Genomic DNA, 23,872 nt, shown 5'->3' with positions numbered 1-23,872 from the left:
CTGCCGCAGATGAATTCTGATTTAACCATGTTTCTGAGAGGCCTAGGAAATCCAGGTTAGAGTCAGACAGCAAGTGTTCCAGTTGAGTTTGCTTTGCATTGACGCTACGGATATTTAAATGTCCGCCCAATAAACCCGTTGGTTTGGACTTTGGGTCCCAGATAATTTTTGCATGGTTGAGAGTTTTGAAGATTTTCGTCTTGCGGTATTTCTTTATTGCTGGGTTTAGTCCCTTTAGTTTTTGTTTGGTGGGGCGCAGTGAGGCTGTCCCGTGGGTTGTTTGTTCGGTACTCACCGCCGCTGGCTGTCAGGGAGTAGCCTACTACAGGGCCGCGCCGCCCGCACCTACCTCCGCAGATACAGGCGGAACCGCCGCCCGCACACCCAACTCGTCCCGCGGCGAAGACTGTATCACACCAAGGGCAACCATGGCTGTCTGTAGATACGGCGAGCGTCCCCCGTCGCACACCGTCACAGCAGCTGATGCAGGTGGAATCACACGCTCACTCGGCGCCTCCCGCAGCAAAGATTGCCCCACGCCAAGAGTGTTCAGTCGGACTCCCGGCGTGATGATCACGGACATATCCGCCAAGACACCTCCTCCTCCAGTGCCGCCGTCTCCCCGCGTTTGGTGGCGTCTCCCTCGGCCCGTCATCCAGCCGCCAGCGCCACCCACCACCCCCGACACCAACCCAGTGGAAATGGGTTGGATTTCCATCGCGTCGAGGGGGGGAAGCGGCCCGCCGTTGTCGCTCAGGTGAGGTCCTGGGTTTGGCTGGATAGCCCTACTAATAATGGGTAGGCCTACCTATGTTATGTACCAGCTAATTGGTGCTTTGCACTATCCCTGCCATGAAGCAACTACTGTACACTATCCGTAACAGGTAGTTTTAGGTATGTTTTTTTCTGCACACACAAAGATCCTGTTGGAGCGAACTGGTCCATTTGGTTCCATTTGCACACGCATCGAAGTTAATTGACACTGATAAGGATTTTACTGTTTATTCAACATTCAATAACAAAGATAGGCCTATATAAATAAATATATAATTTGCACACTCTATCTAGAATAGACAATAATCTATCTAGTACAGACGAGGGAACAGGCTGGATGGACAGCTGTGGAAAGCGTTGGATGGACCGCCGACATTTGGACTGCTAAACAAAAGCTTTTCCGCATCGACTAGCCAATCCACAGCTGACCGGGCGGAGACTAGGGGACACATCATGCTGTAGTGTAGGTAGTGAATTTATTTTTTCTAACCTGTACTAAACCTATATACATATTTAAGCGTGATGATTAAGTTGAAAACGAGTAATACACTGTCTGGATGTCATCTTGAATTGGATTAAAAAAACGGAGGATTTCTGTAATCAGTAGCTCAGCAAATGGGTGACCTTCATTTTTATTGGCTTGTATCGATGTGGGCCTCGAGTCGACACGTCATCACGCAGCACATTTTCGTTTTTAAGGAAGAAATTACATTTAGATTTTTATGGACTTTTGATATAAAAACACACAAAAAACGTGAATTTTCCCGTTTTTTGGCATCCATTGTTAGGTATAATGCCCACATGATGACCACGGATATGGTCAAAACGTGTGAAATTCCACACGTTTCAATTCACTACACCTTTAAGGGACATTGAAATGTCTCATCCACTCTATTCACTCATTGAAGCGACTCTAAAACAAGTTATTAAAGGGACATTGCAACTCCTTATTAAGGGCTGGGGAGGTGACTGCGCTGTATGTTGCCATCGCTACAAAGCAGCATATACTGATGACAAAATCTAATGATGACGCATGGTCTCATTATGTCTCCATGCACAATTCCACCGAGGCTCGTGGAAATTGTTAACACGTTACTTTGGGAGAAAAGGTCAATGTAATATTATTATTCGTTATATGACTCCGCACTAACGTGTTTTATCCTGTTACTTACAGTGGGGTAAAGTACATTTACTCAAGTACTGTACTTTTAATTTTGAGCAATTTTATTTTTTACTTCATTTCATTATTTCCATTCTACTTCTACTCCACTATATCTCAGAGGCTAAAATTGTACTTTTACTACACTATAGTTATTTGAAAACGAGTTACTAGTTACTTTGTAGAATTTGATTATTATTACAAAACATACATTAACCAGCCCTATGTATACATTTCAGCCATTTCGAGCTTGTAGATTTTCAAAACGTTTTCATACATTTGAATACTTGAAATGTGACATTCTGTATAATGATTACTTTTACTTTTGGTACTTCACCTACAATTTGATACCAAATGCCAATACTTTTTGTACTTTTACTCAAGTATATTTAGAATTCCGTAATTGTAATTGAAACAGAGTATTTGAGTACTATAACTCTGAGTAGAACAGCCTTACGCATTTTAACCCTTCTGTCAACCAACCAGAAAACAAACTACACAATCAGCCCTATAGGGGGCGTGCCACCCATGCCCCTTTTAGCGTTCAACTTCACCAGGCATGTCAGCGTCCGTTCGGATTTGCGTTCAACGTCGGGGCGTCGTCGTCTCAGCTCCGTTTGGGAGTTCCGTTTCCTCACGACATACTGTAAGTACACGGCTCTCAAATAGTTACAGTATATATCAGCTAGAGAGCGGACAGCCCTGTCCCCTGCTATTAATTTCAATGGAAGTTGCTCAGTAGACGCCTCTTCCGGCTCTGGGTCGTGTGTCTTTGTTGAAGGAAACATTTTCCTGAGATTCCTTGCGAAGCATAGCGGAAGCATGAAGCATGAAGCTTGCCAAGGTTCCGCGTGCAGTCCCGGTTAAAGACGCGCTCTGATTGGCCAGTAGTCCCTCGAGTGGCAGCGAGAGAAATGGAGGAGTCGCAGCGTGCCTTCAGCGCTCCCCTATGGCACTTCCGCTTGACTTCCTGACCTTCAATGGAGACACGTCGCTCCAATGAGGCATCAACTTTGTGTTTGTTATATATCTATGACCGGAAGAACACTATACTTCCACATCTTTTTTTCGATTCGGACACCAAACATTTGGTGTCTAAAATTACGGACGTGCTGCCAACGAGCGCTCCGCGTCAAACCCCAAGCTGCTGCTGCTGCGGCGAGGTGGGTTTACTCGTGCTAAATACACGGGACAAAAAACTAAAAAAACACCCCTCTGCAGTTCCCACTTTGGCGGCTTCAAACATTGGCCCGCCGCTCTGTCTGTCGTCTCTCTCAGTCCGTCTTCCCGTTCAAGCGAGGCGGCGGCGGCAGCGGCGACGACGCGTCGTCGACGACTTTGGGCGATGTGGTCCGCGGCGGCGGCGAGCGGCGGCCCTGCAGCATGCGGTAGCAGCCGCGGGCGATCCGGTGCATCCACATGACGTTCATGAGGTCCAGGCAGACGCTGGGCAGGATCCAGGCCACGCGGGCGCCCGGCGCCAGGCGGTAGTAGGCGGCCGTGCCGACCACGGCGTACATGCGGCCGTAGTACAGCGGCATGACGGCGATGCGCACCAGGAAGAAGACGGCCGCCATGGCGGCGCCGTTGGCCACGTTGCGGCGGGAGGACTTGGCGTAGCCGAGCACCTCGAAGAACCAGCTGGGAAAAACACACGCACGCGCACACACACGCACACGCAGACTAATTAATAATAATAATAATTAAGTACATTTTATGTATACGTATACCGTATACTTACGATTTTGAGGTATGTTGTACAGTACTTTACTGGAGTAATTGGTGATACAAATTACAAAGCTTATGGATGCATAGCAAGTGTTACCTAAATGGGTATTCATCTTTAGGGCCCCAAATTAAACCTCAGAAAGCACGAGTGTCTATTTCAAACACAAAGTGTTTTTGGCCCCAGAAAGCACTATAGTGTCTATTTAAAAAACAGAGGTTTTTTGACTGGGGAGTCATATTTTGACAGCAGCAACTGCCTGTCATAATTTCACCCCCCTCCCCGTCTAATTATTGGACAGTATTTGGATGTTGATATTCCTTTTGTATCCATCCTTAGGGCCCCAAATCACACCTTAGAAAGCACGGGTGTCTATTTCAAACACAAAGTGTTATTGGTCTGGGGAGTCATATTTAATAATATTTCACCCCCCTCCCTATCTAAGTATTGAACAGTATTACGATGTTGATTTTGTAATGATCTTTAGGGCCCGAAATCATACCGTAGAAAGCACTAGTGTCTATTTAAAACACAGAGGTTTTTTGACTGGGGGGGGGGGTCATATTTTGACAGCAGCAACAGCCTGTCATAATTTCACCCCCTCCCTAATTACTGGACAGTATAAAGATTTATATTAATTTTGTATTCATCTTTACGGACCCAAATCATATACGATAGAAAGCAGTGGGCTGTATTTTGCATGTCTTAAGTAGCAGGTCTTATTCCCTAACTTGAGTAAACTAAAGACCTGGAGGGCGTGATCAATGCCATTTGGCTATTCTGAGTGGCCAAAGAGCATTGACCACGCCTCCAGGTCTTTAGTTTACTCAAGTTAGGGAATAAGACCTGGTACTTAAGACACGCAAAATACAGCCCACAGTGTGTCTATTTCACTAAAACTAAGTCAATCTTTGCTGTTAAAATCAACAGCAAATCACAGAGGCAATGGGATGGGGTGACGTGGAGGAGATCGACCTACCGCTGGTTGACGCACGGAGTGGAGAACTCGGCCAACAGACGGAAGTTCGCAAAGTATGGCAACATCCCTTCACCCTGTAAGAACACACGGTGAGAACTTCCACACAGTATAAAGTATGGCAACATCCCTTCACCCTGTAAGAACACACGGTGAGAACTTCCACACAGTATAAAGTATGGCAACATCCCTTCACCCTGTAAGAACACACGGTGAGAACTTCCACACAGTATAAAGTATGGCAACATCCCTTCACCCTGTAAGAACACACGGTGAGAACATCCACACAGTATAAAGTATGGCAACATCCCTTCACCCTGTAAGAACACACGGTGAGAACTTCCACAAAGTATAAAGTATGACAACATCCCTTCACCCTGTAAGAACACAAGGTGAGAACTTCCACACAGTATAAAGTATGGCAACATCCCTTCACCCTGTAAGAACACACGGTGAGAACATCCAAACAGTAAAGGGATACAACAAGACTATATCATTAATGTCATTTTAGCCTCTCAAGACCCTAAACTATATTATGTTTAGTTGTTGTTGTATAAGATCTTGTCCACAATTCCATGCTGTATTGATGTGGTACCATTAGGAGAGATAAAAGGCAAAATATTGATCAAAAATGACAATTATTCTTCATTCTCTATTGTGTATAGACTTCTTGTAAATTAAGTAACTTAAGTCTTGAGAGCGTACGATGAAACCAAATGGACCTGCAAATGGTCCATTTGGTTTCATTTTACGCTCTCAAGAGTTAAAGGTCCATTTGATTACCAACTCTCCATCAGTTAACGGTCACACCACACCACCACAGTTTGCTGCCGTTTGCGGATTTCTGCAGAAAAGGAGGGAGAAAAAAAGCTCCATTCCCATTGAAATGCATTGGCAGAATCCCTTTTCCCTCATAGGTGGAATAAAAGTGCAGTGTGACCGTGATCCCCATGAGAGTCAGTCGGTTCAGAGGTGGGTGAAATAGGCCAGTTACCGTAGTAGTTGCACAGAATGCACATTCTCCAATGTAAGACTGCACTGCAGTGCTTGGGGTTCTCAAACATCTTTGTCTCGGGTCAATTTCCCAGGCCTGGATTTAAAAATTGAACTTTAGTGGCGCTTAATCCCCATGGGCCACGGCGCACAGCTTGCAGGGCACTGTGCCTATTTCAAGTATAGGTATACAGCTGTTGCTTCCATCGAAACCGTACTCATTATAGGTCACCGATTTCAATGTAATGCAACACAGGATCCCTCGCTATAGTGTTTTTGCTCGTCCAACAGCTAGCTGCCATCCCACTAACTGGGCTAGTAGATGGGGTCGTTGCCCAGTGCCAGCCGTATTTGTAATACATGTCCCAAAAGCTAGTGGATGTTGTTGACATCGGTTTGAACCGGAAGTGGAAGTCGGCCAGGTCACAGGTCAGGCCAGGTCACAGTAGTGGATTTAAGCCTTTCTATCCTAGCGATCCGTTTAAAAAAGAACTATAAGTCAATCTGGTCTAATCAAGCGCCTAATATCATTTTTTTTGCAGATTATGAGCCATAATGCATATAGAGACGGTTTGTGATGCCAGTATTAAGGAGACTTAAAAAGGTATTTTAAGGATATCTCGGCTAAAACTAGAACAAGACTGCTTTTCTGAGTATAGGCCTGTGTGTGTGTGTGTGTGTGTGTGTGTGTGTGTGTGTGTGTGTGTGTGTGTCATATCAAAGACACAATATGTGACCTCTATCGGGACACAAAATGACCCCCCCCCCCACACACACACACACACACACACACACACACACACACACACACACACACACACACACACTGAAAGGTATTAATGTAGTCTGTGTCCTGGTGTTGCATCCTGTGCCGATACAGTAGATGCTGATACAGGACACCGTCGTCAGAATCGAGTATAACAGCAACGTCATCATACCGGATGATTTCACATTGTCCCTGTTCTGAGGACTGCGGGGACATCAATACAGCTCCACTTTAACATTAAACATCATGTAATAATATAATTTAATACACTATAATGTTATGATAATTCTTGTTCTGTGGATTGGACAACAATACAGCTCCGCTTGGTTGAATTTGAACCTGCTGCTCCTATTGTGATTTTTGTCAAGATGCTTTAAAAAAACAATTTTAGAGCCAAATGTGCATTGCAGTGCAAGCCTGACGTCTTGGTAACAGAGAGGTCTGTGTTTCTTCACTTAATCTATTAGGCTGCACTCACAAATACAGAACACATGTTTTGTCCGTGTTCTGTGTATTGTGTGTTTAACCAAATCTATGCCAACCTCGAGATATCTCGTGTTTAGCTACTAATGGCCGCCCTAATGCATTTCCAATGGAAGTCGCCTGGTTTGACCAAACACAGAAACACAGACAAGTCACAGCACACGGACAAAACACATGTTCTGTATGGCCTGAGGCCTCATACACATATCAAACACATTGTCTGTCTTTTGCCCGTGTTTAATGGCCACCACAATGCAATTCCAATGCGAATCACATGGTTTGACCAAACATTTGTGTTTGATGGCTGTTTGCCCACCTCATAGACACATGAAAAACTGGAAAAATGTTTTGGACAAATCTAATTAGCGTGGTTGCCCATTGGCAAGCAGACTGTTGTTAATGCACACTCCAGCTCCGTTTAAACACGTTTAAGTCATGCAATAACTCTCCATTCTCCCCTCCGATTGGCCAGCGATTCGGAAAGGCTCTTCCCGAGGATTTGTGTGCTTTGCCCTCATCCGTTTGGACAGCATAGGGTGACATACCCAACTAAGTGAAACTCTTGTCACACCTTGGCCTATAATAGTGTGGTTTCCTATAGTGATAGGCAACAACACTTGCAATTCTGCAATTCTAGTCCCCTTTGGCATTTCATTTCATCGTCTAAAGGTCGCTGCACACTGCTGCGTTTTTCAGATCTTTAGCTGCATTCTTCCGTCGGTTTTCCGGAAAAAAACGCGTCCAGTGTGCAACCACCTTAAGTGTACCGCAGTGTGATAGTTGATATTCACATTAATAATTAAGTAATCATAGATGTTATCGTTGATATTATTCAGCAACAGGATGTATTTATTGATAGTAAATAGCAGAACAGCAGCCTCTGATAACACATAGAGAGCCAGCCACTATAGACGGAGCAGCAGTTAATAGCCATGCAGAGGAAACAGATGTTGCTTATAAGATCAGGGCCTGATTTGCACAACTTCTTCACACCCTCTGCACCAACAGTAATTTAACATTAAATGGTAGGCCTATTGCCAATAAAGATATCAGTAATTTAATTATGAAATTGCCACTTGACAAATCCCATAGAACCTAATAACTGCACCTTATCTAACATAGTTGCTCATAGAAATGCTCTGGGCATGAGTCATATCTCATCTGTGGGAATTGACTACTTGTGTTCAATAGCAGAGACGAGTGATTGATTGATTGATTGGTTGATTGAGTCATTGATTTATTGAATGACGGACTGTAGTAATATTAATAAATAAGAAGCTTTGCGAAACCCAGCCCTGATGCAAAGCCATGGCTTCACAGTTAACAGTTGACAACATGGCTGACATGATTTGACATTAATTTGTGGAACATCATCATCATCATCATCATCAACATCATCACACACCAAACTCCAGAGAGAGTCTCTTACCTGGGAGGCTGAAACAAAACAAACGTCCATTGAAACTTACGATGATGCGGCACACATAGCTGTACCACTTAAGGTGCACCCGCACTGATGGCCCACACACATACTGTATAAAGGTGCCACCTACTGTATAAAGGTGCACCCGCACTCAAGTTACTAGCTATTAAGGGGTGCCTGCGTTTGGTCCGACATACCCTTGGTCCGAACGACAATTTACCTCAAACCATAACCGCAAGCACGGTCGTTAACGGACCCCTCACCAACCTTAATCCGGTCGTTTTAACGGACCCCTCACCAACCTTAATCCGGTCGTTTTAACGGACCCCTCACCAACCTTAATCCAGTCATTTTAACGGACCCCTCACCAACCTTAATCCAGTCATTTTAACGGACCCCTCACCAACCTTAATCCGGTCGTTTTAACGGACCCCTCACCAACCTTAATCCGGTCGTATTAACGGACCCCTCACCAACCTTAATCCGGTCGTATTAACGGACCCCTCACAAACCTTAATCCGGTCGTATTAACGGACCCCTCACCAACCTTACTCCGGTCGTTTTAAGGGACGCCCTCACCAGCCTTAATCCAGTCGGACCAATGGTATGTCGAACCAAAGTCTGCCTCCCGCTATTAGCATGGGCATGCTCATACGTCTAGGTACTGGTAACTCCATACTGTGACTGCAGGGCAACCGACCGCAAAAAACTGCAGACGAGACAGGAACCAGAAGTCTCTGTCTAGGTTATAACCACATGAACACTAGCATCCCTATTCTGGGGGGGGGGGGCAAATAGACGATCTGCAAGCTCGCAACGCGTGGCAACGCAAAGCGCTGTGAGCTTGTAGATCTGCCATTTCCGGCAAAGAGGTTTGGTGTAAAAGGGACATGACTCGGCATAGTGTTTTAGAACGCCATGCTTTTTTGGTAACTTAAATTTCCCACAACCCCCGACTTCAATTTAGTAGTTTTTACCCGAACTGTGGCGACAGCTCAAATAAGTACTATTGGGTATTTTTTTGCATGGGTTCGGAAGAAGCTCTTTTAATTTGTTTGCGTTCTAGCTGTATAGCAGTGGACAGACAGAGACACACAGACGGATTAGAGGAAATCGAATAGATGCGACCACGGCCGGAGGCGAAGAAGAAGTGACGACAGAGGGGAATACTAAAGCATGCTTTCTTTCACTCAGTCTAGTCCAACATTACTGTCCATCCATCGCTGTGGCTATTAGTGTACAGTAGATTATTTGCATTATATAACTTACAAAACACATTTAAATTAGTATTAGCATAGCACACAGTTCAAACAGTTACAGTATACATTCACCACGGCACCACTGGCTGTTATAGTTATGGATTAACTAACGCGCGAGCGTTCTAAACCTCAGCTTTTTAAATTGGTCATTTTAAATGGAAAAGGTTATTACTGACAATCATATATGCGATTTGCTAAAAGAAAGATCTACATGACATAAAAGCCTGTGTGTAAAAAATCGAAATACTAAAAAGTATGTAAGGAAATGTTTACTTCAGGGAAAAGAACACATTTCACTGCGGTAACGTGTGTGACTAATCGTAAGACTTGGACTTTGACCTCGGAGGGAAGTCTGGTAAGGTAAGATGGACAGTGTCGGTAGGCCAATCAGAGGCAGGGGAGTGTCGGGACGCCAATCAGAGGCAGGCGGGGTGTTACCATTGTTAGAGACGGACGGTAGTATAGTATTGAATCGAGCCATCTAGCGTGTGTTTGACTCTACATTTCATCGCATTCTTTCAGTCACCATCTACGTGGCGTCTGGAATGAGAGGTGTCCAGTAACAGAAGGGCCTGGCTAGTAGTTCATGTCAGTCGCGTGAGGACAGACGCATTCCCTGACTCGCCTTTTATAATATGGTTCTTTCCTGGTTCCTTTCCTATACGGCAATCAACAGACGGATGCAAAAGAAAATGCAAGTGTCACATTTAGGGATGTTAGGTGTTTAGGTTCTTATCGAGCCCACTATCGAGCATTTTCTTTTATTTTGTGGAAAGACGGGAGACAATAAATTCTGTATAGAACCAGTATATTTTACTAGGGCCTTCAACTACAGTACTTTTCTAACAAACGGAAGGCAATTGACCTTTTTACCAATAAAATAACATTAAAGGAACTGTTAATGGTTAATATTTGTACAGACAACATTGTACAGCGTAATGTTGTTTACTCGGTTGGCAGGTATCAATACACTTTTAGACATGTTTGTGCCAGCGTGTGTGCGATTATCTTGATCACCTCGTCTGTGATTGTTTAAACATGACGTCATGGGCCGATATGCTCGATAACAGGCTTGATAAGCCCAAAGCTTGTTGATAACGGGTACTCAATAAGCTTGTTATCTGACTTTTCCGGGTATCGGTTGTCGAGCTCCATAGTCACATTGTAGGCAAAAGCCCATTGTAAATGGAGTCCATGAAATATTAAAATGTCTTTGAAAAATCACACCAATGTGTGAACCGAGCGGTGCAGAGAGAGTGTGAGTGTGAGTGTGTGTGTGTGTGTGTGTGTGTTGCCTAAACACACATACATACATGGGGACATAGAGACACACACGGCCATGATGCTCAACAGCGACACTTTAGGTCACCCAGCCGTGTTGCAGTTGTCCGTACACTCAGACAGACATAGTATATGACCATACAGCATAGTATATGACCACACCAGACACACAGTAGTATACAGACATGCAGACATATACTGTACACATAAAGTCACTCTTAGGAGTGGTTGGCACTGCTCAAAAATCACATTGTGAACCTGCATAATCATGAATCCTCTCATGCCTCGATGCTGTTCTGAGCAAAACATCTGCTATGCTCGGCGTTGGCATTTAGTTTGCTTGACGCATGAAATAATAACGCTGAGCATGATTACTCAGCGCGGTTTTGTTTTCCCCAAATAGAATGCACTGACAACACGCAGAGACTGCTGAGCGCCACAAACTGCACGTATCTTTGCATGTGGTTTGTATAGAAAATTCGTCCGCGGTTGTTGGGGAAAGAAAATAGTCGCGGCCGCAATGTTTGAACCCAGGTGGTGTGGATTGGGAGCCTAATGACGGACTATAACGAGGCACGCTACGCAGCCGAGCTGCCAGAAATGCTTTTTCAGGCTGCGTCAGAATGTGAAAATGCCCCCCCTGCGTGTATCCAAGATGGATGCACAGGAAGACAGTAAGACAAGAGGACAGAGGCACAGTTATTGACTCGGCACAAAACATATTGTATAGCTTATTAAAGTAGTTAGGTTAAAAGTAATTTGCCATGCACATTACACATTTAGCACAGCAACTTGGACCGCTCAGCTATGCATCAGAAGCACGTTGTGAATGTCCTCATGCACAAAGCGGTCGCAGCAGCACATTCAGCCTCGCTGAGCCCTGACGCGTTCAGCTGCGGTTCAGTACGGGAAGGGGCTCAGTATAAAACTAAAGGAGCATGGTATCTGTGAGGGCAAGATGGAGGGGGGAGGCGGCATCAGCCATTGTCATCATTGAGCATTCCATGCAAAAAAGATAATAATAATAATACCATTGCCATACATTAATATAACCTGCGACAGAGCCTTTATAGCGATAGGAGGATGCTTTAAAACCAAGGGCGAACAGCACTGCTCTTCTAAGGAAGACACTTCATTACACCTAGATGAGAGCCCGTGACGCGCTGAAGCTTCACTACGCTTCCATTAGCACACTAAGACAATACGCTTCCATTACCGCGCCAAGACCGTACGCTTCCATACACCTCCATAACGCCAAGACACACACATGTCTCCCACCTATCAGACTATAGACTGACACAACAGACAGAGTCTTTCACACCTGTCCCAGCAATCAGACTATAGACTGACTCAACAGACAGAGTCTTTCACACCTGTCCAACCTATCAGACTATAGACTGACTCAACGGACAGACTCTTTCACACCTGTCCCACCTATCAGACTATAATGGACTGACTTCACCCAGCGTCAGAGGACAGTGCTGTTCGCCCATTGGTTCACTCCTCCCCGTCTCATCTGGCCTGACCAATAGGGAACTCACCAGTACATAGTAGTAAGCATACAACGCTGCCATGTGATGAAATACAAAAAACTTGTCGCCTATTGCCTTCCAATAGTAACATATTAGCAGAAGATCTGAAAGAGAGAGAGAGAGAGATAGAGAGAGAGAGAGAATTAAAGGTAAATAAATCACAAACAAAACAAAACACAGAAGTTGTTTCAAGAATTCCTTATGGTTGCTGATATGGTCCAAAGTCACTATGAGACCAATGATGAGTCAAATGGGACATGGGTTGCTTTAAATTAAATCTAACCATTCTCATAAACATAGTGTACATGACCATGGCCATAGAGGGTTCTCAACGTTTGTGGCTGGGGACCGCCGGAAATGCTTTGGCCATGTCTCGCGACCCCCGGCCCGGCCCCCCCTCCCCACCCCCAATACAAATTGACTGCAAAAATAACCTTAATAATAGAGAAAATATATCATCAATTAATACTGAAACCAGATCTAATCATTAAGGAAAGTTTATGGATGTACCTTGGCTTTTTTGAGTGGTGCAACCACTCTTATAGACAGCTATGTGTGTGTGTGTCCCTGTGTCCGAGCACGGAATGTGTGTGTGTGCCCCTGTGTCTGTGTTTTTTCAAGGGCCCCCGTGACGTCTGGGCCCCCCACCGTCGATATTTACAATGACCTGTACCCTGGTTTTCTTCAGTGCAAAATAAGTTTCATAAGTTTCAGGGTTCCTCTCACCAGATATGAGGTAGCCCGTTGTGATGGCAACGTTGATCTTCACCAGAGTAGGATCTCCCCTGCGAGGAACAAAATCACATTGTCAGCATGGCGTTGAAATGCCCGATTTAATACTCGGCCGTGCGCCGACGTGAGCTTGCAGATCGGCTATTTCGACACCTGCACACAACCAAGTACACACAATGACTTGTCTTTTGGTTCTACTGGATCTCTTCTCCGACTCCATTTCAGTCTAGTTTTTATCTGTTGACGAAGTTGCCAGTATATTTGGTCTTAGTTTCAGTCATCATAGCTTAGTTTTTTATTTAGTTTCTCAGTGAAAAAAGGTCATAAAAACAAAGAAAAAAGGTGGTCGTGGAACAATGCATTACATTCTTGTGAGAACACGCTCAAATCAAAAGGCATCACTACCTCAAAACTAGCTCATAATCTTCCAGAGAAACACTGCAAGTCTTTGTGAGAATTAAAAAGGACGGCTTTATTGTCATGAAGTGCCAACATCTTTGGCTTACTGTAACTAAATGTTGACCCTCTGGACAAGGCAAGGAGGTTTAATTATTAAACCATAAGCGATGTCGTAAAGACAGAGGTTGGAAGAAAACGGAAGTGATGAAGGCCAGTTCATTTATGGTGCTTATAAAACTTGGATAACATTGGATAACTGCCATATACATTTTATTGTTGATAGATTAGATTGCATAGATTATTATTTACTCATTCTATTCACTGTGGACAAGGTCCATATTTATAGGCCAACATACACTGACTGGACATAAATCAGCCTCATATCCACCGGCGACAATCTGTACATACAGTAATAGATTTATATTGGTGATATAAATTATTAAATACACTGACATCTCTGGCAGATAAAATTACAGCATGTCTGACTCATCTCATATTTATGCGTATTAGATTTAAGAGATCATTTTTATAGCACTTTTCCAAGTGCTCAAAGTGCTTTACAATGGTTCAATTTCATTAATTCATACATTGGGAGGTGAAGCGGCGAACAGTAGACGCCAGCGTCCTCACTTCCCACATTCACACACCAAGCTCACAGCCTCACACTGACCGACTCATTGGAGGCAATGTGGGGTTCAGTGTCTTGCCCAAGGACACTTCGACATGTGGACAGGAGGGATTCGAACCACCGACCCAGGGATCATTGGACGACCTGCTCTACCTCCTGAGCCACAGACGCCCTGAGATAGATAGGCCTACATCTTTACATCATGTCTAACTCATCTTACATTTATATTACGTAATAGATTTAAGAGATAGATAGGCCTACATCTTTACATTATGTCTAACTCATATCGTATTTATTTTACATATTATGAATTACATTATGTCCGACTGATGATTCTCATGTTTATTTTAACACTTTTAGTGCCACTCTCGCTGTGGTACGTGCCAGCCGGATGCCGGGAGCTTTTATTCTGAAGCATTTCACTTACCCGTTTCCCTTTCTCTCAAAAATCAGGAAGGGAAATCTACTGTACCATTTCTACATTGCGCTCTAAATGCCCTAGTGAATCCTAGTAGTGCTGAGGCCTGCCTGCCTATCTGCCAGCATGCCCCCCAACCCCACCTCCACTAGTCCCTCTTTGTTTATACAAACTGCCTTGGACTTTATCATGTTCTAGTTTAGTTTAGTTTATTTCGATCAATTCAACAGTGTAACATAAATCATTACCTAAACTATTCACATTCTCCTATAGTTGATCGAAAAGGCATAGGCTGAAGCTCAAAGCTTATTGATGCCTATATCCTTTGTATTTTCTCTAACATATTTTAAACTCACATAATGAACAATCCCCCTATATAATTATTAAAAAAATACATTCACATTCCTTCCATTGTTTAACATTATTTAACATTATTATTTTTCAGTTTTTGCCCTCGAAGATTCATTCTTATACAGTACATGTACCTCCAAACATGTATTATTTTCCATATATATCATGCATGCATATACACCATACACATCATGTCTGTATTTCTCCAAAAGCCACATCTTGTACCTTTTCTTAAATATAATTAAATTATTGCACTGCTGGACAATCTCTGGTAAACCATTCCATAGCTTTGATCCACTGACAGATAAGCACATCAGAGTGGTGCGATCACCAAGCTGTTTGAAATGTTGCTCCCTTATTAGTTCATATCTCCCCTCCCTTTCCATGAACAGTTTCAGAATATTTCCTTTCAGTAGTTTATACCTTGCCTTGTAGATGATTTGTGCCGTTTAAAACTTTACTATGTCCATAAACGTCAATGTGTTAGACCTTGTGAATAGTGTGTTTGTGTGATCATGTCAGATATGGCAGATAGTAGGTCAGATATGGAATTATTAGGGTGTTGTATAATGTGATCAATGATGTATACACAAAGCTTAGCTTTGTGTCGGATCCCAACACTCCTTGCTACTTTAGCTCGTACATATATGGGCTTTCCAACTGAACTTATGGTTTGTTTTTTTTAAGTTAAGCGATAGTTTATTTGAGTCGAACCATAATTTCAGTTTTCCCATTTCTGATGAGACAACCTCAGTGTTTGAGTCGATCTGACACTTAAAAAAAAGTCTAACCGACTCAGTGTGTATCAGTACCAGCAGCATAGCAGATCAGGGTTTTAACCCATTTAGACCTGAGGCCGATTCGACTAAATCCTGACAAGTTTTCTGAAAAACCTCAAACATTTTCATGTCAAGGACCCCAAAAATATATGTATTTGGCCGCCGACCCCCATCTGAAAATATGTTGTTCCAGGGACCCCCCAGAAGCAAAGATTTGAGTTAAAAACATTCGCTCTGAAAGAATATAATTATCCAAAGATCTGCGCCACATTTTCACGATTTTTCAAAAATAGCAGATGTACAAGCTCATAGCGCGGCACTCGGTACCACGCTATGATCTTGTAGATCTGCTATTTTTCAATAGCCAAAGTATAACATAATGTTTGAAAACACCAAAAGGGGTTCCCGTCCTGAATGGGTTTTAACAGGCTCAGTGTGTATCAGTACCAGCAGCAGAGCAGAGGAGGGTTCGGGTTCTCACCAGACTGGGTCTTGGTTGACGTTGTCGTCGAACATCAGGATGTAGAGGCAGAACAGCGCCACCAGCAGGGCGTGGAACGTCGACACCGTCCTGAAAGACACGTCCCAAAACAAAACAAAAGTCTGATTACCTGCTATATACTCTCTGAAAGAGTACGGGACAACGCTCCACACGTCCCAAACTCTTCTCCCTTCTGACTTCAAAACTATGGAATGAACTTCTTATTACAATCAGAACTGCAGACTCACTCAGTCCAAATCTTCCGCCATAGTCTGAAAACCCATCTGTTCAGACTCCATCTTAGACTCCATCGTTTTTGCGTTGGCTATTCAAAATTTGCAGATCATATAATATGTTGTACGTCTGTGATTTTGTGAGAACAACCGATCTAGAAGGTATTTTGTACAGTAGAGGCAGGTATTGAAGGCTAAAGGAGGCTATGCATTCCCACATTTTATGCTGGGTATTTTCCAAATTATGTGCGCAACCGTAACATTATATAGGCTATTGACAGAACCCTGGTGACACAGTATAGAATCGATGCTTCATGTAATACAAGAAGAAACACGCTGAACGTTTGTCATCATCACTGTAACTACTGACAGACATCACTGGCCATTACAGTATGTCATTAAGGCAGTCCAATACTCTGCATTCAGTCAGTCAGTCACAACAGCAGACAACCTGAGTCTGATAGACGGACGGACGGACAGACGGACGGACAGCCTGCTTTAATACAGTCTCTGCACTGCAGACATGTGCCCACAAAGAGGAGCATAAGTGACCTCCTGTGATCCGTTGCCACTTGCCAATTCATGGATGTTTTTCATTTTTTATTTAATAAATATAATTTGCTCATGATGTGTCTAGTCAATAGGAACGACTGGTCTGCATGGTGCACAGTAACAGGGAGTGCAACGCACGCACGACGCACGCACGCACGCTGACAAACACACTAAATAAAAACTAACCCCATGTTATTTCTCCATAGAGAAAAGAAAACGTCCGCCTTCTCCTTGGAACCAGTACGTCAGGACTTCGGCGTGACAGTCAGTCACTCATTATGATAGTCTGTTTCTCGCGAAAATTTAACTAATTCAGTAGCAGTTTAACAATAGCGTTTTCTCTCAGTCAGTTGATTCTTAATATCCATATGAGTGAAACGGCCCGGGATGACATACTGTTTATTTTTCAAACACAGTCATTATATGAGGCGATCTAAAATCACCTTATGGGGACTACAATGCAAATACAAAGTACATGAACCCGTGGATTTGCACGGATTGATGTGAAGACGTTGGGCGTTCCATCGAGTTACCTGGAGTTCCATTCCACCTTCTGCTGGTCGCCGAGGCGGAGGAAGCCACGGCTGAGGCGGGCCGACACCCACGGGCTGACCCTGTGGAACAGCAGCTGGAAGGAGACGAAACTCGTCACCGTGATGACCGCGATCAGCTGGCTGAAGGCATCCATGGTCGCCCGACATCAACCCCTCTGTGAGGGGGAGAGAGAGAGAGAGAGAGAGAGATTTAGTTTAGTTTATTTAGGATCCCCATTATTTTGTACATTACACCTGGCAACAGCTATTCTTCCTGGGGCCCTCACACAAAACAAAAAAAAACGTACATTACATCATAACAAATACGGTTAGTGCATTCACCCTAGATTACATGAACTGGTATATTGACAAACAGAATAAAAATGTTGCCATATGTATAAGAAAATCCTTGCTGTGATATAATTGCTGTGATGCATACCGGTAGAGAGTTCCAGAAAGTAATTTCCCTGTACATGACTGTATTCTTCATTGCATCAGTTCTTGGCAAATGTAAATCGATCCATTGCAACAAGTCTGGTATTGTGTCTGTGTGAGAGCGTACCTACATTACGTATGTTCCGCAGAACACACGCACACTTGCCTACTTTTGGGGACCGGGGCCAGAACACACACAAATATGCCTACTTTTGGCAACGCTCTTATCATACGTGTATGGTATCAGTGATAGACTCAGTGTTCTCGGCTATATTCATATAACCCCTAATCCCCATGTACTAATTTAGAGTACATAAATTAAAGTGGGTCATGTTTGCAATTGTAACAGCTGAAATCAATAATAGCCTACATCAGTATTCCGATATTATCCTGCAGGCTGCATGTGGCTCCCGAGCCACTTGTAGCCACTTGTAACCCCCCACCCTTCCCCTTTTCCCTTTTTCTCATAATAACATGTTAACTTCAGAACTGTCCACAGCCTCCATGGTTGAGTGGGGAACATAGAACATTTTATAGAACCGTTTCTTTCTTTTTTGAGTGGGGAACATAGAACCTAGCTCTTTTTGGTTGAGCGGGGAAAATATAGAGCCTTTTTTGAGTGGGGAACATAGAACCTACAGACAGATCTTCCACGTTAGTGGCAGACATACGTATACAAAGTAGTGTCGTCAGAATATATGGCTATACTATAGCCCTGTCTAAGACCAGTGGCATGTCATTTCTATAAATATAGTGAACAACAAAGGACCTATAAGCAACTTCCTTGTGGAATTCCACAGTGAATATGTTTAGTGTCTGAGAGACTCCCATTATAGTATACTCTCTGTGATCTGCTGGATAAATAGCTTTTTTATCCACCTTAGTGCAGATAAGGTAAAACCATAACATGAAAGTTTGTCAAGCAGAAGATTGTGATCAATAATGTCGAACGCGGCACTAAAATCTAAGACATATTTTTCCATTAGTTTAGCAAGAACTGGCAGAATGCCAACGGCCTTTACTTGCCCCACCCCATCTCTGTCAGCCTACTGTCTGTCTGTCCCTCTATAAAAATACATATAAAATAAAGGCGAAAGCCACGAAAAAACCCCCATTGTCATACATTATATAAAAACAAAACACACTGAATTTGATGTGTTCAAGACTGTGTTCCTCGTGTCATTGTATAATGATAATGATGAAGATTAAAATTCTGCCTGCTGCGTTCTTGTGTAAAAGGATAAGAACTATTACTTTTGACCACTATCTGAAAGTTAACTACTTACCTCAGACTCTAAACGTCGGTAAAGTTGAGCGAGTGTCTCTCTAATAGAGAGACACTGCATTTAAAAGGTGCAATACGTGCAGAGCTTTCGCTTGGAGAGCTATAAGCAATAAGCCCAACACACCTGCTGCCGGGAGTGGCCGTCCGGTCAATGTTTAACTAACGCCTAGAAGAGGGAGATCTCTAACTGATCTCTAACTGACCTTAACTGGAGATGATGTGGAAAACATAGTGTGCACATCATGTCACGGTGTGAGTCAGGTTGAGTGTATCCACACTTTTCCTGGGCTGTGTGTGCTCCAGTTCCTGTCGATTTGATCCAATGAAAGCCAATGAAACTGGTCAGATGACCAATGATATCCAATGAAATCAACAGGAACTGGAGCACACACAGCCCAGGAAAAGTGTGGATAGGATGAGAGGCAGTCGAGGACGTACAGGCAAAGTCAAAAACACCTGAGGCAGTTAGAACAAATACATCAGGAATCTCCATGATATAGGCTATGGGCATTCCCATTATTACAATAAGAGTCACCAATGAGCCAAAAAGGCTATAAAAATGAAGCAGCAATCTCTCTTGACCTTTTGAATTAAATGTTTTCAAACGGTAGCCAACACATCCTGAGTAATATGCAATATGTGCTATTTTGTTTTTTCACAAAGAAATATGGTATAATATTACTGTTTTGCAGAGTAATACAGTACATGACCTCAATCGTCAGTGCTAAACTCTGTATCCCTAAACTCACAACACGTCGATGTATTTCGGCTAGTTGAACTATTTGAATATGTTTTTCAAAACAATATGGAACAGCCTTGTTGGAGATCTTACATCTAGTATAGTGTTCATGCCTTCAGGAAGAGGCTGGACTAATTCTCAGTAATCCTACAAAGCTAAAGGGACTTGTAATGATCCAACATTCAGTTTCTATTTACCCCCGACTGAGTAGCTGCAGATCACTGGTCGGCTCTTTGAATAATGTTTTCTCAAAGCCTGTATCTGCCTAAGCGTAATAAGCCTAATCCGACGTTCGGGGGTGTCACCCAAAAAAGTACAGTGCCGTGTGGGCAGCGGTGGCTCAGGGGTAGAGTGGCTGCAAGGTAACCACAAGGTTACCTTCCAGTTAGAGTTGAAGTAAAAAATTAGGATAGGCACGTAAGATTGTAAGACAGGGGTGAAACAAAATGCTTAAATCAGCCTTAAAATAAAAAATCACACCTGTGTGAACCAAGTGGTGCAACTCCCCTCCCTCTTTCTCTCTCTCTCTCTCTCTCTCTCTCTCTCTCTCTCTCATTAGAGACACAGCACTACCCCTCTCTCTGTTTCTGGCGCCCCCTACTGCTATAAATATGTAACATACTCGTGCTCATACACACACGTACACAGGTACACCGGTACACAGGTACATGGACAAAGCTGGATGTAGAAGTGGTTGCACCACTTAAAAATGTGTCCAGTGACTCCAGTCAACCCCCGCCCGCATGCGCAGTGTAAGGGCCAAATGAGTACCAAGGTCAAGCACATTCATGTAACCTTGGGGGTGGCGCTGTTGTTTACTTAAGTATCAAGTTCACGGGTATGGTGGGTGAGGGAGGATTGACCCGGAAGGGGCAAATGGTTTCGACCGCAGGTATGCTACCACTGTCAAATGCTGTGTGGAGAAATGCTTGTCAGAGAATATCCATTGTTTGTGTCTGTACTGATTATTGTTTCATTTTGAAATCACGCAGATACTGATGCCGTACTCACTGCTTGGAAATAAATGTGTCAAAGGCAAGAAGAGCTGCCTGTGTGTTTATTATCGCATTGTGGGGCTGACACACAGAACAAACAGTATGGCATTTAAACCAACCAGGTTCAACTACGGGATCAACTCCTCGAGAGCTAAGACGGGGCTCTCACAGACTCACACGCAGTATACTGCTTCCATAACATTGGGAAAAACATGGTACTGGCTGACTTCATATAAGCTTTCTAAACCTCTCTAACAAGGTCTCGGAGGCATGAGGACCACATCTCAGATACAGTATGTTGAAACCATACAGGCCAGCACGCACCCTTAGATCCTCACAGGTCTGGCCCCTCTTGGAACTAGTTCCCTCACACTCGCCTGGTCACTATGGGCAACCGGGCTTTTTCTGCTCTGGAATGACTCTGGAATGACCTACCTCTCGCTCTGAGGCTATAGCTAACTCAGTGGCAACGTTCGAATCACACTTGAAAACACATTTGTACACTAAAGCCTTTCCTTAGTTAGATGTATCATGTTGCTCATTTTTTTCCATGTCCATGTATGTACTGTATATATGCCTTGGTTCTATTATTGTCTTACACTGTCCATTTGTATGCATTTCATTTGATTGTTGTTGGTTATCCTTTGACACTGTAAAGCACTTTGTAAACATTGTTTTCGAAAAGCGCTTCATAAATAAAGTTTATTATTATTATTATTATTATTTCTATTATTATTATTATTATTTTCTTAAAATTGTCATCTGCCTATCTTAAAAGTGTATCATCTGCAGCTCGGTTCTGATTACCTTTACTAGTTTACTTCTTGGAAACGATACTGCAAAAGGGGTTTTCCCCACGTCTTTTGGACTGGCTCGACCCCTGCTCTACTAGTGCAGGGATATCCGGATATCGGAGGTTCCAAAACGGAGCTGTGTGGAGGCTACTTACTCTAGGGGGCTATTCAGGGTCGACATGAAACATAGTATCACGCTAAATACGGAGTGCATGTCATGTTGTGGAATGTGCTACATGGTCAACTGGCGGCCCGGGGTGCCACATGCGGCCCCCACCTTCACTTAATGGGGCCCCCAGTTTAATATCGGAATACTGATATGTTATTGATTTCAGCTGTTACAATTCCAAGCATGCAAACATGACCCACTTCAGTCTATATTAATGGACTAGTCTTCAAATGTATTTCTTGTCAAATAATAGGGAAAATAGCCGATCTACTAGCTCAAAACGTGTCACAGGGCGTTTGAGCTTGTATATTGGCTAATGTTTTGTTGCTAATATGCAATGTGGTCCTCTGGAGTGAGTGTGGAAATATACAGTGGCCCTCTCCATCGTCAAAGTTGCCCACCCCTGTGGGTACCTACCAGGCAAACACATTAAATAATGTGTCTATAGCCTACTAGTACTGTACTAGGCAAACGCTCAGCAGACATGTTCACAGCATGTGTTGTCATAACATTATTGTACAAAAGGTGTTTAAAGCTTTTAGCCTCAAAGCTATACAGCTGCCAGGCCTAACTGTTTAGACAAAACAGCCTTTGTGCATAAACTAAAGTTCTAAAATTAGCAGCTTGCACTCATCGCCCCCCCGCCTGTATAATGTCAATAGCCATATTGCAGCCAGAGTGAAAGTCTTGCACAATAACCTGTGTGTGTGTGTGTGTGTGTGTGTGTGTGTGTGTGTGTGTGTGTGTGTGTGTGTGTGTGTGTGTGTGTGTGTGTGTGTAATAATAATAATAATAATAATAATAATAATAATAATGGGCCTAATAATAATAATAATAATAACAAAGATCTAGCGGAGGAGAATCAGGCCTATATATGCCTTAAACTTTAAAGCAATTTGTTTTGTATTTGCTTTTGGTTAAAAAATAACAATAATGAAACAAAAAAAGACTTAATTGGCTGGTGTTTTTAGAGGAAGCATGCCTGCCTCGATCTATATCAGCCGCATTGCCTGCCATGCTGCAGCTGCGAATGTTATGAATGTTATGAATGTTTTAAGGGTATAGTGTAGAAAATAAGACCCCACAGCCGCGTATACATAGCATAGGCATGCCCTGCGCGGTGGTCGTTCGTTATTTAAGTGTCAACTGTCAATATAGCCTAATGGGTGCAACGAAAATAAGACGGTGAAGAAAGAATTGCTACTTACTGTCCAGATGTCATTCAGAGGGTCTGCGTGCGTCTCTGCTGGGAAGGCTCGGTTCTGTTGTTGGAGAGAAATCCAAAGCCATGTCGAGTCATATTTGACATTAGAGCTGCACTGTTTTTAACTATACGCTCACTATGACGACAGTCTGACTATTATCGTCATTATTATCGTCACGACTGAAAACGTGCGTTATTATTGTTGTTGTTGCCACGCACGCTGTGTGAAATGCACTGCTTGGTGGTGGTGGAGCGAGGTTACTGTAGGACAACTCTCACCGTTTCTCTCCCTCTCTCCCTCTCTCTCTCTCTCTCTCTCTCCTGACTCCTGTGGGGATCGAATTACAGTTGAATCCTTAAAGACACACACACGCACACACGCACGCACATACGCGCGCGCACACACACACACACACACACACATGCACACACACACACACACACACACACACACACACACACACACAAATTACAGAGGTCCAGTTTGAGTTTCTCAGCATTCTATAGTCAATGTTCTCAGGGTCAAGATTAATTACAGTTTAGGATTTAAAATCGGCCTATATAGACACCCCAGTCACATTTCTTTCACCCTTAATAACTATTTGTCACATTCACATATTATGTCAGACTTCAGCCACCTATTCATTATAGAATAGTGCATAATGGTTCCTGACCGTGCATTAGTAATGTAGGATGTGTTGGTTTTATACGTTTTATTTCCACTAGTTGAGAAACCATGAACTGAATGACCTATGATGACCGTCATTTGCTGA

The 23,872-nt window shown here is 43.4% G+C and overlaps 1 protein-coding gene across 1 annotated transcript; it reads right to left on the bottom strand.

Moving 5' to 3' along the window:
* Positions 1-387: 387 nt before the first annotated feature.
* On the bottom strand, positions 388-23,368 carry LOC308335959 (TLC domain-containing protein 4-B-like). The gene is made up of 7 exons (XM_080793187.1): positions 23,104-23,368; positions 17,479-17,654; positions 16,161-16,250; positions 13,099-13,157; positions 12,382-12,476; positions 4,639-4,712; positions 388-3,574 (listed from the first exon to the last, which is right to left on the bottom strand). Exons 2-7 carry the CDS (start codon positions 17,631-17,633, stop codon positions 3,208-3,210), a joined length of 840 nt encoding a protein of 279 aa, XP_080649313.1. The 5' UTR covers positions 17,634-17,654; positions 23,104-23,368; the 3' UTR covers positions 388-3,207.
* Between the last annotated feature and the right edge of the window lie 504 nt (positions 23,369-23,872).

This window comes from Protomyctophum bolini (genome assembly GCF_963924005.1).
Source record: "Protomyctophum bolini genome assembly, chromosome: 21".
In the NCBI taxonomy this organism is placed as follows: Eukaryota; Metazoa; Chordata; class Actinopteri; order Myctophiformes; family Myctophidae; genus Protomyctophum; species Protomyctophum bolini.
The sequence above is the reverse complement of the archived record's forward strand: the minus strand, read 5'-3'. Positions and strand labels throughout refer to the sequence as shown.